Genomic DNA, 16,930 nt, shown 5'->3' on the forward strand with positions numbered 1-16,930 from the left:
TGCTTTCTATGGCTGTACATGTACAGCCAGAGTGGTTCAGCTAACGAGAGGTAATTCAATCAACCACTCTAATGTGAAAATTGATATGATCTATCTCTACCTCTAGTCTACTTAGTGTATCTTTTCAGTAACAAGAAACTTTGCCTTCTGCTGGGATGATCAGATTCATTTGAGAAAGGCTCTCAGCATAGAAATTCCCAATGACCTAGTTCTGCAAAAATGAAAATGGTTTATGCTCTATACAGCACAGCCATTTGACACTGTAATGGTAAAAGCTATTTCAGTGTAAAAATATGGCTATTAATTAGGGAATTAATAATGTGTCAGAGCTTGAGCAACTTCCTTACAAACTCTGAAGAAAAAGAGCCATCTCTCTAGGATTTCTTAGGAAATAAAGATTTTCCTTTAATAAGTACTTAAGTCAAAAGTTTCCAGAAACATCTGAAAAGGTCATTTTGAGAGCAGAAACATATTCTGCAAATGAGAGGTTGTTGTGCAAGAGTCCAACTCCCATTAAAGTCTAATGAAAATACAAAGGATATTTCAGAGAATCCATTTAGTATGGTGGAATAATAACTTTAGTTGTAAAGATGACTTGTGAATCTACGTCACAGAGACAAAGACAATTAGAATTTTATTATTTATACATTAAACAGACATAATACTACCAAGATGTGGGTACTTGTAAGGTAATCCAAGAAAGTTCAAATGTGCGTAGCTATTGAAGGCACAGCAACCACTAAATAATAACTCAACAGTCATGTGGGATTTCTTCATTTTTTCATATTCCCAAAGGCCCCAAAGATAAGGAGCCCATGGAAACAGTCTTGAATGAGCCATCTAACCTTTATCTGATTTCACTCTCCAGTTTAAATAATACCTCCCAGAGTATTATGGTTGCTTGGAAAGAGCAATATGGTGAATGGCATCTGTGAATCATTTGCTGCACTATTCCCTCAATAAAAATTCTGTTTTCTATGTCTTTGAAGAGAAGTTTTTCATATTTACATCTTGAGAATACAGACAAGTAGAATACCTAAATGTGTCAAAACCTGGTATTCTCAGAGCTTCTATTTAATACTACTTTGTACATGTCCACAGAGGGGGAAAAAAGCCTACAGATGAAGAATTTGCAGTTGATTTTGGAGATTCAACAGTCAATATTGTTTTGATAGAATAAAGAGTGCTCAGAGGCTATAGTGTTAAGACTGAACTGCTGAGTTACTTAGGGAGAAAAAGAACAGAAAACCAACATTGATAGCACATTAATATTATGAGTAGGGAAAATGAATATCTATCCATCAATTCAAATGCCAGCAATAAAGTCTTCTTCAAACTCTCTCTTTCATATGCAGAAGTTACTCATAGTGCTTTCACCATTTACAGCCAAGAAAGACTAGGATGAACAAAGAACTCCCCTGGACAATTTTTTTTCTGCTTTTGTCCCTCCCACAATACCAGGATCTCTCTGATTTGGAGGGGCTAAGTAAGACTGATAACCTAAGCACCGTCAACTGAAAGTGTCACTCAATAGGGTTGGATGATGCTGAGCAGTTTATCAATCTGTGTCTCTCGTGTAAAGAGCCTGATCCTCCCTTCTCATGGTTCTAGTGATGTATGTCTCAGAGAACTCTCCCGAGCTATTCATCATACTGAAAACATTGACGTTCCCTCAACCAGACACCTCTCCTCCTAAGGAACTGAAAGTATCCATAGGGAAGTGGACACTTGTGTCTGACTCATTGAAAAGTTTTGGACATTCACTTAGGACAATCTTTTCCAAGTTGAGATTTCAATTTTAGGCACCTAAAGCCATATATGATTAAAGCAGTTAATGGAAGGACCAGTGATGTCCACAATTCCAGCAGATATTTATTTTTCTTTTCACAAACAAATAACACAGAATATGAGTACAGAAAGGTTATTGGTCTAAACCAAAGCTCATCGGCGGGAACCATTTTCAAAAACAACAGTATGGCCATATTTCTGTTTTTTATTATCTCAGTAGAAACCAAGTGCTTCTGTTTTTTTTTTATCTCAGTAGAAATCAAGTGCACTGAACTGAAGACCAGCATCTTCTGTCACATCCTTGTAAGTGCATCATCATGGCTCAAGTTTAAAGGCCTTGCAAAGCATAAATAATTTATGCTTGCAATATCTTTTGTAAACTCAGATCAGAGACTTTGCATCCATTTGAGGGATCAGCACTGTGCACAGTCACTTACTGGGACTGTATTATCCATCCATTTTCCTACCAATTACAAAGAACCAGTGCAGAAACTTGATACCTGACAAAGAAATCTGTTGATTGCTCAGGAGTCCTACTGACTCTGGATTCAAATCAATGAATTCATATTCCTATACATTAATTGAGCTGCAGGAGCTGCAGTTTAAGATGAAAGCAACATAATACATCCTCCTTTAGCAATTTTCACAGCAGAATTAACAACCTGGCATTATGCGATGCTTGTAAAGGCCCAAATGCATGCAGACGGACAGCTATCAAGGTCAATCTGAAATGCATCCAACCACAGTAAGCTGATCATGTGATATCCCAACAAAATGTTCATCTGATTGAAGGATTGTACAATTGGTGAAAACTCGGAGAACTTCTTAGGAATAAATTCACCTATTTCCTGGCATGTCCCCTTCTTGCTCTGTTATTTTGAAAGGTTTTTCACATAAGACTGACTTTTGTCTCCTAAAAATCTCATTTTCTACTGGTGATTATTTCTCTCTTCTACATATTTGTACCATAGATTTCAGCTGGCTATCATGGAAGTAATTTAGTTAAAAGAAATGCAGATGTGTCCTCTGGAAATGTTAACAGAAAAGGCTTGAAGAATATAAATGTTAGCCTGAATTAAGAAATTGGGCCAAATCGTAAAACCAGACCCATTAAATATTAATCAGTGAAAATTCAGATCTCATTTCTGACTGGTTTATATTCAAAGCACAGAAGTTACTGCAGAATCAGAATGCACCTCGGTTTTCTTTGCCAGAGCAAAAATTGAGTGAGGGTGCCAAGATCTGAGCAATTAATTATAGACTACAAGACAAGAATTGAATTGACAAGAGCTGACACCTGACTGTAAATGTAGCGAACTTCACAAAATAATAGGAAACAAGTTAAAAAAAATATTGCAAAGTTACTGATTTCTGATGGTGCTGTAGAGCAAGCACTGCAGGAAAGCCATGGCCAAGGCAGGTGAGTTAATTATTTTAGAATTTGAATGGCAGCAGTCAAAAATATTAAAAACCATACAGAGCTCAAGAGGCTGAAGGAAGGTTGAAAACTGAAACACTTGTGTTATTAACAAGCCAAACAGAGACTTGTAAAGACAGAGACAATAAGTAAAGCCAGCCCCATGATAGTGAGTTAAACGGCAAAAGCAATACCATGAATTAAAGCTGTCTTTTTTTTTTTTTTTTTTCGCACTAAGTTAGGTAGAGTTCATTAGGGTTGAATTATAGCTCTGATAAACTCTGAGTAGGAAATGCTCTGTTCTTGTGTCTTAACATCATCAGGCTGGCGATGCAACAGGCAAATGTCAGAATTCCTATCGCATGTGTCTGAAGAGGGTGCCCAGACTTGTTCCCTGATGGGAAGGAATGACTGAACTGTAATGCTGAACACAAAGCCACTTCTCAGTACTTCCCTCTCTGCCACAAACAGCCCTCATTATACCAATAGACAGGGGCTCTGATTGCATTTATTGGTGTGTTACTGATGTGTCCTGTCTTGGAAGTGCTTCCTCTTGGCACAGCATGGTATTCTATGCCTAACAATACCTGCTGCCATGAGGGAGAAGTACAACACGAACGACATCAGAAGAGATGCTCTGAGGCTGATCCCAGCAAAAACCCATCTTACAAAAATATATTTTGCTGTCTTGGTTTCAAACGTTAAGATTTAAAGCTTTGAGATGAAGATGCTCTTTACATCCCTAGGATGGATGGCATGAAGGAGCATTCCTCTGCTCCTCCAAGCACTCGTAGTGACTACAACTGCAACTTTTATCACTGCACTTTTTTTGCACTGCAAAACAAAACAAAACAAAACAAAACAAAACAAAACAAAACAAAAACAGGGGTAGGTACACAGGAATGTTGTAGTAAACAGAATACAGAAAAAAAAAAATAAAATTAAAACAAATACCAAAGACAGACTGTATAAGATCAGCTGCCTGAATCTCATTCTCATTGGTCAGGATGAGGAAAACATTTATCCACATAATAAGCCAGTAAATGAATTAGGCAAAGAAGATTGTCATTGCAAAGGAGAAAAAATAAACAAATTAGGACAATATTTTCCAGTTTTCTATAATGATTAACTCAGTTTAAATTCAAAAAGAGACAGCTACATGTTTAGAAAATGGATACTTGGAGCCTGACTATTGCTTTTCCATATGTACTGCAGTCGTTCAGTAGACGTGTTGGCCAATATGTTATTTTTTTTTAACTGTACAGTAAGGACTAAATGCTGGTTGCATTAAGAGTGGAACTCCTTCCTCAGTATACTTTTTAAAAGTTTATAATGTTTCAAAGTGGTCACATTAACAAGAAAGGAATGCATTAGTGGTTGTCAAGGAACTTCCTGAGGGCGGGAGCACCTACCCTACGAAGACATGCTGAGGGAGCTGGGCTTGTTCAGCCTGAAGAAGAGAAGGCTGCAGGGAGACCTCATTGCAGCCTTTCAGTACCTAAAGGGAGCCCCATAAGCTCCCTATAAGGAGGAGAGTTAACTCTTTACAAGGGTAGATAATAGCAGGACAAGGGGAAATGGTTTTAAGTTGAGGGAGGGAAGATTTAGGTTGGATATCAGGGGGAAGTTCTTTACCAAGAGATTGGTGAGGTGCTGGAACAGGCTGCCCAGAGAGGTTGTGGATGCTCCATCCCTGGAGGTGTCCAAGGCCAGGTTGGATGGTACCCTGGGCAGCCTGGTCTAGTATTAAATGCAGAGGTTGGTGGCTCTGGCTGTGGCAGGGGGCTTGGAGCTTGACGATCCTTGAGGTCCCTTCCAACCCAAGCCATTCTATGATTCTATGATTCCTGGATCAGGAAGTCCTTGAGCTTCCAGTTGATGAAGACGGGAAGAATATTTTGCTCAGGGATCACTTCTACACCTGTCTGTTGTTCTGTACTTCCATTGCTGTGCATCGCAGTCAACAACTGCATCAGGAAGCACGGGTGAAATTGTTTTCTGGGCTCTTGCCTTTTCATTCACTGACAGAACCTAGGGTTGCAAAGAAGAGTGAATTCATAGGGTTTAAGGACTCAGTCCCACAACCTCTATCTGGTTGATATCTGTCTTAGAAGCAGGGAAGACACCTTCTGCTGCAATGACTTCTGCCAAGAAAAGGGTGCAAAAGTTAAGTCATCTTGCTTTGGATAAATACATGGTCAAGTTGCCACTGAAAAGCATTTTTTTTTTCCAAATGTACATGTAGCATCTTACTAAAAATTTGTCATCTTTCTTTTTTTTTCCTATTAAAAATGCCCTGGACTTGGGATTCCAACAGTCTTGATTGTCACCTTAGGTAATTGTGCACTCATCCAAATGAGTCACAAACTACAAATGACACAGGAAGTACACACAGGCTAAGAACTCCTGACACTAGACAAAGACATTGTTAAAGGAGGGACCTCCTTTAGTTTGCTGCTGTGGTACTGTCCTTTTCGGATGTTTACTGATATAAATTAAAAAAAAAAAAAAAACAAACAAACAAACAAAAAAAAAAACACAATAGCAAAACAACAGCAAAATGAGCAGCTGCAGTGTTGCTACAGTATGAGCAATGTGACCCAAAATCTCCTGGGCTATTTTCCTGAGGTGTCAGCAAACAAACGTAAAGACATAAGGCCCCAGGAGTTTCTTCACGTCCTCCATAGATGCTCTACCCTCTCTCTGCCAGACAAAACCGCCCCAAGGGAGCAGTGACATACTTACAACAAGGGGCTCATCAGGCAGAAGTCAGGGCTCAGAGCTCTCCTGAACAGCTGGTCTCTCCGCACGCACTTAGACAGCAGCTGATGGTGTCACCGCTGCTTGGGAAACTGATTGAGAAAAGTGCTCTTTGTTTTCCAAGATTCATAAACTGATCTGTCCTATGGAAGGAATGGCCAAATTCACGTCTGATTTGTTTTGAAAAAATAAGTGCTTTTTAGTCTGAGAAGAACCATTGATTCAGCATCATTAACACAAAAGTAGAAATAGGGAGAAAGAGAAGATTTTAATGTTAGTGATCATAATGATCATTAGTGATCATAGATACTGCAGGCATAATTTCATTCCTTTAATTCACTGAATAGTGACCTTCAGATTTCTCATTGTGGCTGCACTTGTTAAAGTTAAAAAAACCTATCCTGATATCATGCAAATTGGGCTTAAAACACATCAAAGGGGTAATTGGCGATGCTTCTTTTGGTTTCTTCCTGATTCAGCACAGAAAAAAATAGTTTCATGATGGGTTAAATGGAAGTTCTGGCCAGTCATTACTAAACTTGAGGTTTTATTCATTTATGCGTCCTCTGCCAATTCAGAGTTTATTGTAACCATTTCCTCAACTCTTTTTCTTCTCTTTATTTTCTCTGAACTGTCATGTAGAGCTGTTATACATTAAAAGCCAGCTGTTCTCCCTCTCCCTAAAGTATGCAAGACAGTTTTGTATGAAACAGTTTGTTGAGGTAGCTGAAACTTTAAATCCACTTATATTTTAAAATCCATTTGCACTGCAACTCAGAATAGAAAAAAATGTTCATCACGGACATGGAAATTCTGAAAATGCTCTGTTCTTTTAGATTTTCTAAATCTAAATGTGAATTCTGCTAAACAACATTTGGGATCAATGTGGAATAAGAACAGTTTATAATGATTATAAAATAAACTTGCTCCCAAATAACTCAACACAGACTTTGCCTTCTCTTGTAGTGATGGAGAGTAACTCATGCTTTAAACTTAATAATTAGTTTCCCAACCGATGAGAAAAAGTACAGCATTGTATTTTTCCTAGGGCTTTCATTAAGATCTCTAGGTTCACTTCCCTCGAGACATGGATCTCTTAACAGAAGATTAAATCTGGTTTCCTGATGGAGTTTTACTGTTAGAATATTTTGGTTCTCTGACTATCTACTTAAAGGGTTTAAATTAAAACGTGTCTAGATTTAGTCAACTGTTGATAAGATTTGTGATTTCCAGTAGCTGAGAATATTTAAGCACATATGAACCAAGTTTTATTATATTATAAATTGCCGTGAGGGATCACATTTTAAACCAGACTTATGCAGAGTAAAACTAGAGTAATGCAAATAAAATTATTGTAGCTACTCTAGATTTAAATCAGCAGGACAGATCACTATCTGCATCCCTAAGCAGTGTCTCTTATGTAAAGGAAGTATAAAAATATATATAGAATTAATAAATGCATACACATACTATATAAAATGACCCCTTTATGTATTAAATAAAAAGATACCTTCCTCACTTCAGCAGTGGCCAAATACGTTAGTACATATGCAAGCGCAGAAAGCCATTTAATGGAAATTTCTGCTAGTATTGAATAGTATAGAGCTCATGATGGTCCAAGTTTTTGCATCCACAGTATCATGCTGGAAGGAGTTCTTCAGCTCAACTACATGTTGTGTGAAGAATTATCTCTGTATTTGTTTTGAATCAACTCCTGCTATTTCATTTGATAGCACTATTAAGAAAGAAGGCATATTAAAGGGCAATGAATTCATCCTGAGATGGAAGAACGGCCATAGCAGTAATAAGGAACTTCTGTAAAATGAAGCAATAACCAAAATCTATCAACTGTTTTTTCTTTCTTCACTGTTGTTCCAGAAGATCATTCAAGTCTAGAAAATCTGTGCTTAAATTGACAGAAATGATTGCAATGAGCCTCAGAATAATGCAGTATATACTAAGTACGAAGGTGACAGGACAGAGGCTGGGACATGAGAAGTTGCTAAACCAAAAGTTGCCCTCATCTTTCATAGCTTTCTGACTCAGGGGTCATACCTGCAGTCTGCAGGAATGTCCTGCTGATACTCTTGGGTTCCGGGTTCAGCTATTAGAAACTCTGCTAGTGGCAGCAGACACACAGATCTGTAAGACCAGAGTCCTCTGTGTGGTAGAGATTCTGTACATATCATAACCACCATGAATAATGGCCTACCAATCTTCAAAAGACACCTAGAAATGCTTTGTATCAGATAGAGGTATGGGTAAAATGGGGTTATGGGTAAAATAACTGAGTCATTTTCCTACAGTACTGAAACAGAAGAGAGGAAAAGAAGAAGGAAAATATGCTCTTAAAGCATACTTCTTCACAAAATATACTTCAGAGATGGGATGAAGCTGGTTTTATGTATCACCTACCTTGGAAAGCTTTCAACTCCTCTCTATCATAGACCAACACTTCTTTTAGGGGTGGATCCAGAGCAAAGACCACTAGAAGCCCTTTTTTATTCTTGTCTGTGCTTTATGTCTAGCCAGTCATCTTCATACCCCTCAAGAGGGTTCGGTTCCAGCATCTATATGGGTGCACCTTGGAACATCTCAGTAGGATGCTGGATCCCCCTTCCTACTCTGCCTGTCATTCTGTGGTCTTCAATACCACCTCAGCACTTCTAATTTAGTGGATTTAGGATTGATTCATTAGTATTTCTGTAAGTCCGTATGAAAAATGGAATACAACAAAGGCAGCAGAGAAAACAACAATAAGTTGTTTAGTTTGAAACAGAACCTCAGTACAAGTTTAAGGACTCACTAAGGATGCTATTTCCAAACTCAAATACTCCTTAAAGGAAATAATTTTCCTAGGCCAGACCTGAACCTGCAAGCCAAGATAAATCCTTCTTAGTATTACCAGGTTCTTTAATTGTCTCCCAGTCATCTCACAGAGTATAAGATTTTTAAGGCCTTTACCTGTGGAAACAGTCATCAGATCAGCGTTTGACTGAGACTGCAATGATTATGACGATGAACAGCAGAACGGCCACAGCAGCAGAGAGGAGGCAGCACTTCATCTTCCTGGCTCGTAGCTGCAAGAAGAGAAAGAAATAAATGCATGGATATTTGAACAGTAGGATGGAGAGTATATTCATGAAGAAATTTTGCTGTTTTTCCGTTAATGAGACTACCTGAAACAAAACAACATGAAGCAACATTGAGAACTTGTGCCTTTGTTCATAATGATCCTTGTTCTCCCTTTTCAAGGGAGATATCCTTAAATACAGCTTCCTGATAAAACAAGTGCATTTGTCCAGAGTTCTTTATCTTCCAACTAAAACATCAGTCTAATTGGGAAGACTATGTTGATATTACTGATGTTACCTACTTTTTATTCCTTTCCCTAAGTGGTGTAATGAGCCCTAACAGTGGTTTGACAATGCTAAATGGTTTACACCTCTCTGTACTGCTATTACTCATAGAGCTCTACTTCTCTAGCTATTTTGTTCCATAGAAGTTTTGGCCTTCTACACTGCAATCGCCAGGGAATTCCTCCATCCATGCTCTACAGCCCACTGCTTCATTCCCTTGCAGCCCTCCCAGAGCCCATGCATTTCTCCATGCAGAGCTGGAGTAGCACTTTCACCAGGGAACTCAGTAATGCATGTTCCATCCTCTCCTCTAGAATCAGTTAACAACAGAACCGGTGACTTTTACGAGGGTGGATTTCTAGATTATGTTTTTTTATGAAATACAAATGCCACACTGCCCTACACCCATAGCAGATAATCAGTGGTTCACCTTAGTTCGCCATTTGCTTTTCAGTTATTCACACTGAAATGTTTTCTTTGGGTTTGGAAAAAAATAGATGCTTTCAATAAGAGGATCTTTTTGTCAGGTATGCAGGGCAGGAGATTATTCTTCCCCTTCCCCAAATACTCTGCTTAGCGGCAACCCTTTGCTCATACTTTTTAATGAGTTTACAATGACTCCTAGGGGAAGTGCATGGTTGGACCTTGGCTACCTCTGTCTTTAACGAATTTTTTCACCCGCTAAGTGATGTTTCTTCTACACTTGCAGCGTTCATTTCTGGAAGGATAACAGTATGCATTCTGAAAGCAGAATGCATGAGACAACAGTTTTGCTACAGAATCCTCTTTTATTTTAACCTCAGCTAATTCCAAAGCAAACCAGGAAATCTCTGCTTAAAACTGAAGACTATCTTAAAACATCTAGATGTCCTTCTTCACTTTAACAATGCCAGAGCCTTTGCTCTGAGAGCAGAGGATGCTAATAGGTCATTAAGCAATTAAGCATCCAGCAGCGGTCTAACACTCCTAATGAGCATTTCAAAGACTGCATGGTGGCTTCAGACCCTTTGCAGAGAGGTTCCTTTATTTTGCTCTCTCACTGCAAATTTACATTCACTGTTATTTTTGCCTTACAAAGATTTTTTTAATTTAAAGAGTGTAAAGCAACCATCAAACTCAACCATAAACAGACTCATTGGAAGGTAAGAGATAGGGCCAAGCCTGTATTCTGATATTTAGGTTAACATTTTATGACCTTGCCCTGGCTGGTAAGTCAGGATAATGATTCCTACTCTGTTTACATCTCTTATAAGATTCAGTAACACTGTCCTTTTTATAGCCCACATGCATTTAACAAGCCCTGTCTTGTGAAGAGGACAATTCTGTATGTTGGTGAGGTGATGGATGCAACACTTGTTTGTAGGTATCCTTTGGGAGCTAGTAGGGAGTCTATAGCCCTAGATTGATTGCATAGCTCTTGCAAGCTTTTCAGTGCCCTAATTAGTGAAGAAAGACATTAGCACATAGCAGGTAGGGCAAATTGTTCTGATCACCAGATAGGATCTACAGACCATAGTATAGGGACCTTGAGGAATACACAATAATAAACAGCATACATTATAACAGTAAACACAACAAACTCTGGTAATTATCCCCAGATGAGGTTAACAGAGAGTGACTGCTAAACTTAGATTATAAACAATGTCTTGTCATTGTGCAGAGAAGTTGGGAAACAAATAATGCAGTCCTGTGACTCTTAATAGCCCGAAGACATTATGGCACACTGAAAACACATCACCATCAGAAATTTAAGGACTAAACAACTTGCATATGGTATGATTTAGTTTTCCCAGGTATGCATGTACAATTAATGAAAAAATATTTTTTCCCCAGCAGTAAATGGGTAATTATTGCACTATGCACATACTTTATATATATACATTTTACTTACAGATATTCTTAGGACATCCATCAAAACCATGCTCACATGAGACCACAAAAAACTTTAAACCTTTCACTTAACACCAAGGTCCTAATGTGTCTATGGAAGTTTCAAGACAGTAAAACCATTTAAAGAGTATCTTCCATTCCAAACATCAATGTGGTTATGGGTTCATTTTAAGGCAAGGAAGTGGAGACATAAACCGTAGCTGGCAGCTTGGCTGATCTCAGGAAAGTTCAAATTCCCCAAACAGTAAAATAAAAATAAATAAATAAATAAAAGCACGATGTAGTTTCTTGAATCAAGGTTAGTCCATATGGTAAACCATTTCCAAATCTGCAACAGAATCATTTCTCCCGAGGGCAAGATCCTGTAAAATGATTCATTTGTTTTAGGACATAATTCTTCAGGGAGCTTTGCTTTTTCACAACATTTCCCATGCCTCCAACTAACCTTCATTTGATTTCACTCATCTTTCTCCAGCCCTTTCTCCCCTCAGCTGCTGGAGATCTTTCTTTTACACTGTCCACCTTAATGTTACTGCTTATTTTCCTTCACTTTTCTGGGCTCTGCACAGGAAGCCTTACAGGCATTGGACCTCCTCGCAATTCCCATAGCCCAGTGCAACCTGCTTGCACCCACAATTGCAGGATCAACTGTATGGTAATTCTGCCAAGCTTCTTCTACTGTCCAGGAATACATACTGAAGTAATGGCATGCCTAGAAACAGTAACACAGCACAGGTACTGACAGCTGAAGTATGCTCTTGGTACAAATTGAATCTTGAGGGTGCTCCTCTCCCTCTCAGCTTCCAGTAAGTATTAAGGAAAATTGAGAGAACACTTTTTTTTTTTCCCCCATAGACTTAAAGGCTTTTTTTCCAAATTCTCATAAAGATGGCAGAAAAGAATGTCTCCTTTATCCATTCATTTTCTGTTAAATTGTAAAGCTCTGTCTGCATATATGATGCACAAGGATATAAAAAAGCCTCCTAAAATATGCTTGTCTTAGGGAAACATATTTCCCAGAACTCAATTTTGGAAAACACTGTCTACCTTTAACTAACAATTAAAATATGTACCTATATCTCTAAATAAAAGAGATATAGAAAACCTGACCCACAGAATTTCAGGCCAAATTTTGGACAAGTTTAAAGCAAATAGAAAAAATAATTTTCTGGTAGAAAACGTATGACAAAAAACTGTAAGCAGTCTTATCTGATTTTATTTTAATTATATTAGTTTATCCTTAACCCCTAATGGTGTACTGTTGCATTGCTCTGGTATTACAGCTCTGTCCCAATCTGTTTTAAGACCATTTCCCATAACACAAGGAACTTGTTGATTAAATTTGAGCTAATCCATTTTCCTTGTAAACATTTGCCCAAGATGAAAAGAATATACTGTGGGACAAAAAAAAAAACACCATCAAAAACAGAAGCAGCCCAAATCCTGCAATAAGAAGTAATGGCTCTCTACAAGTTATTTTGCTAAGCTCTCAGAGTTTTTTAGTAACACATTATTAGTAAAGATATATTTTACTCTCGACAAAAGCTCTTTAAACACACATGTGAAATAGTGAGGAGTGAAAAGCAGTGAAGGAACAAGTAAGGCTATTTAGGGACACAGCTGAGGAGTGCTTTATATTGACAGGAGAAGTGGATGTGACTGAGCCTGGAATAAATCTTTCCATCACCATTTCATAAAAGAAGCTGTAGGTCATGTACTACAGCCTAGAAGGTATTTCTATCTTGGGGGTGAAATGTTAAGAGACATTCTAATTATGTCACAACAGACAGTTAAATCATTAACAACTATTAAAGCCCAATACTGCCGTAGGCTCAGAAAAGCAAGATTCATTTTGGAAATTCCTAAATAAATGCAGTTACAAGGAGAAAAAAAAAAGTGTCTTTGCTAGAGAATCAAATGCTGGCAAGAGCAAAGTATAAATAAGAGGAGAGTGATCCAGAGGAAGCTGCTTTTCCTGTATGATTCAGATATGGAAAAGCAGCATTGTGATTCTTTGCCATCTATGGATTGCTTCTACCACACACTGCAACTCAGGGAGGCAGAGAATTCCCAACTGGCCTTAGTGAAGAGGACAAATATAAGAAGGACATAAAGCTATCAGAGAGTGTTCAAAGGAGGGATATAATAATCACAGAATCACAGAATTGTAGGGGCTGGAAGGGCTCTCTAGAGATCACCTAGTCCAACTCCCCTGCCAAAGCGGGTTCCTTAGACCAGGTTCCACAAGTAGGTTTCCAGGCAGGTCTTAAATGTCTTCAGAGAAGGAGACTTCACAACCTCTCTGGGCAGCCTGTTCCAGTGCTCTGTCACCCTTACTGTGAAGAACTTTCTTAAACACATTTGTGCAGAACCTCCTATGCTTCAGTTTGTGGCCATTTCCTCTTGTTGTCATCACGCACCGCTGAAAAGAGTCTGGCCTCGTCCCTTTGACTCCTGCACCTCAGATATTTATAAGCATGATGGGGAAGGGTCTGGAGAGGAAGGTGTATGGGGAGGGGCTGAGGTCCCTTGCTTGGTTCAGCCCAGAGCAGAGGAGCTGAGGGGAGGCCTCATGGTGGCTGCAGCTCCTCCCAGGGAGAGGACTGGAAGCGCTGAGCTCTGCTCTGTGTGACAGTGATAGGGCCCGAGGGAACAGAATGGAGCTGTGTTGGGAGGGGCGGGTGGGGGTTAGGGAAAGGGTCTGCACCAGAGGATGGTGAGCATGGAACAGACTGCCTAGGGCAGTGGGCACGGCCCTGAGCTGCTGGAGTTCAAGGAGCATTTGGATAGTGCTCTCAGACATAGGGTTTGGATTTTGAGTGATCCTGTGTGGAGCCAGGATTGGACTCAACGATCCTTGTTGGTTCCTTTCAACCAGATGATTCTGTTCTGGGCACATCAGAGAATATGGAACTGTTTCAGCGTAGAGACATACCCTACAGTTCCATGGTTGTGGCACTTTCTACATCTCCTGCAGGACAAAAGCCCTGGGCAGGTTACCATCATTAGCCAAACTAATCTTGCAAATGTCACACCTCCTTATTATGACTCTCCCTGTTTACTGGCTTTAGATGAGGACAGGGATGAGGATAGCAGAGAAGGAGTATTGCTCAAGATTGCTCAGCATTGCCCTATAACTACCTGAAGGGACATTGTAGTGAGGTGGGTCTTGGCCTGTTCTCTCGTATAACTAGTGATAGGATAAGAGGGAACGGTCTTGAGTTGTGCCAGGGAAGATTCAGGTTGGATGTTAGGAAATACTGCTCTGAAAGAGTGGTCAGGTGCTGGAATGGGCTGCCCAGGGATGTGGTGGAATCACCAACCCTGGAGGTGTTCAAGGAACGTTTCGATGTTGTGTTGAGGAACATGGTTTAGTGAGAACTATTGGTGATATGCAGACGGTTGGACTGGATGATTTTGAAGGTCTTTTCTAACCTTGGTGATTATGCGATTCCATAGTTCTAATACAGTTAACCCAAAAGCATGCCTCCCTCCCTCCAGCAATGTCAAACAGTAAAAGTACTGACACACCCAAGGCTTTTCAGTTAGGTTGCAGGGGCAAGAATCTGTCTTGTGGGAAAGTTCTACCTATCAGTATCATTTCTAAGGTCATTATGGTAAGTGCGCAAAAAGCCTTCCTGTACTCAGTGTAAAAGGACTCAGTAAGGCTATCCATTTTTACCTGAGGAATGCTTTTTAAATAATTCACAAATAATGAAGCATCTTCCAACAGAACAAAGATTACAAGAACTTCTGGAAGTACAATTCCAGGAATCATGCAATGATTCAGAGTTATAACTTAAAATAACTAAAGAGGTATGTCTGTTACAGAGATCTATCTCCTGCAAACTCATTAAAAACCAATCAACCAACCAACCAACCAAACAAAACCCTCAAAAACAAAACAAAACAAAACAAAACAAAGATCTGCATAATAACAGTCTTCAATTGTTGGGTTAGGTCTTTTTAATGGTCTCTGTCAGGCAATGAAAATTCACCTTGATTAATTTTCAAGTACTGTTTCTTTTCAGATTAACGAATCTGTTTGACATAAAATGGGACACTTCTCATGCAAATCTCTGTATAGAGAGTTTTGTGACATTAAAGAGGTTCATACAATTTCTTTCACCCTGCCCTCAGAGGTCATTTGGTATTGCACTAAAGCATTTGTCTGTGCCCTTAATATACATTTTGAAAGCTAATTTGTGGTCTGCTGGATTGGGAGCCCAGGTCCTTAATAACATTTGGACACATTTATACAGAGATGATATTATAAATCTGAAACTACTGTCACTCCAATATACACCAGCAGGAACTCTGCTGAATGCTGTGGAGCTCTCATGGGGGAATAAAATGAAATAGTGGAGTAATGCAGCAGAAAATCAGATCGCAGATGTATGTTTACCTCGAAGTATAATGCAAACATAGAGAGGGAAAAATTCCTCACCTCCCACTCTCACTATTGTCTTCATCATTATTATTATTATTTTTTTTTTTATTCTATTTATGTTGACAAAATCCCTCCGCTAAGTAATACACAATCATCTCGGATAAGATAGTAAACAGAATGTGTTACTGCAACAGAAGTGAGGAGTATGACCTTTAATGTGTGTAAAAATTAAAATGCACTGACCAGATTTGTTGACCTTTATGGTAAAGCTTCCTTATAGAGTAACAATGAATTTGCTATTAAATATCACTGCTTCTGCAGACAGGCTAGAAAAGGCCAGTAATATTATTAAGCACTTTTGGTGTATTTAAATGAGTACAAAGCAGTCAAGTTGCATATGAATAAAACCTACAAGATTTGATAGCAACAGAAAAAGGCCAGCCCATGCCAGCAAGGGAATATCACTTTGCTTTGTCACATTGGTTTTGTACCTTGACTGCCACATCATTTGGATCAATTTCAATCTTTTACATGTGACTCAATGTCTACATATCTGAAATTTGGCACTAATTTTGCATAGCCTTCCCATTCCAAGTTTCTTTGTGATTCACTTCTTACTCATTTACCTTTATTTCACCTGCCACCTATAAGCATGATTCCTCCATGTCTCCTATGGCAAGACTGTGTTTTCTGCCACTTTGCTATTTAGCCAGTGATAACCATTCAGGATGACATTTTCCATGCCTGAAATCAATCTCAGGCTGATGTATACATTTCATTTAAATGCAGCCAATTCAAAGATGAAAACTACAGAAAAAATGTCATAGAATCATAGAATGGCCTGAGTTGAAAAGGACCACAGTGATCATCGAGTTTCAACCCCCCTGCTATGCGCAGGGTCGCCAACCTCCAGACCAGGCTGCCCAGAGCCACATCCAGCCTGGCCTTGAATGCCTCCAGGGATGGGGCATCCACAGCCTCCTTGGGCAACCTGTTCCAGTGCATCACCACCCTCTGAGTGAAAAACTTCCTCCTGATATCTAAACTAAACCTCCCCTGTCTCAGTTTAAGACCATTCCCCCTTGTCCTATCACTATCCATCCTCATAAACAGCCACTCCCCTTCCTGTTTATATGCTCCCTTCAATAAAATGTCAAAGTATCCCACACTGACAAAGATAAAACAAACATTTTCTTTAGTGTCTCCATGCTTCAGAGCAGGATGGGGGGTAGAAGGAAGAACATGGAGAAAGGAGTTTGTCCAGCCAGTGAAGGTGCACTTTTTATTGTTCCTAAGAAATGTGGCTCTGCTTAGGAAAGGTAAGGC

General features: G+C 39.2%; 1 protein-coding gene across 14 annotated transcripts in view; it reads right to left on the bottom strand.

The window, feature by feature from the left end:
• The window catches only part of TSNARE1 (t-SNARE domain containing 1), a 483,485-nt gene that overhangs the window by 59,212 nt on the left and 407,343 nt on the right, over window positions 1-16,930 (bottom strand). For 10 of the 14 annotated variants that reach the window (XM_046931132.1, XM_015283229.4, XM_040694928.2 and 7 more), the window contains one exon: window positions 8,930-9,045. In XM_046931132.1, coding sequence (XP_046787088.1) covers window positions 8,950-9,045 — 96 coding nt within the window. In that variant the 3' untranslated portion in view covers window positions 8,930-8,949. Of the gene's footprint in view, window positions 1-1,852; window positions 5,237-5,950; window positions 6,109-8,929; window positions 9,046-16,930 lie in introns of those variants that run through there. The other 4 variants (XR_005856948.2, XR_005856943.2, XR_003074075.3 and 1 more) reach the window with 3 other exon arrangements.

The sequence above is a fragment of the Gallus gallus genome, chromosome 2 (assembly GCF_016699485.2).
Source record: "Gallus gallus isolate bGalGal1 chromosome 2, bGalGal1.mat.broiler.GRCg7b, whole genome shotgun sequence".
Lineage (NCBI taxonomy): Eukaryota > Metazoa > Chordata > Aves > Galliformes > Phasianidae > Gallus > Gallus gallus.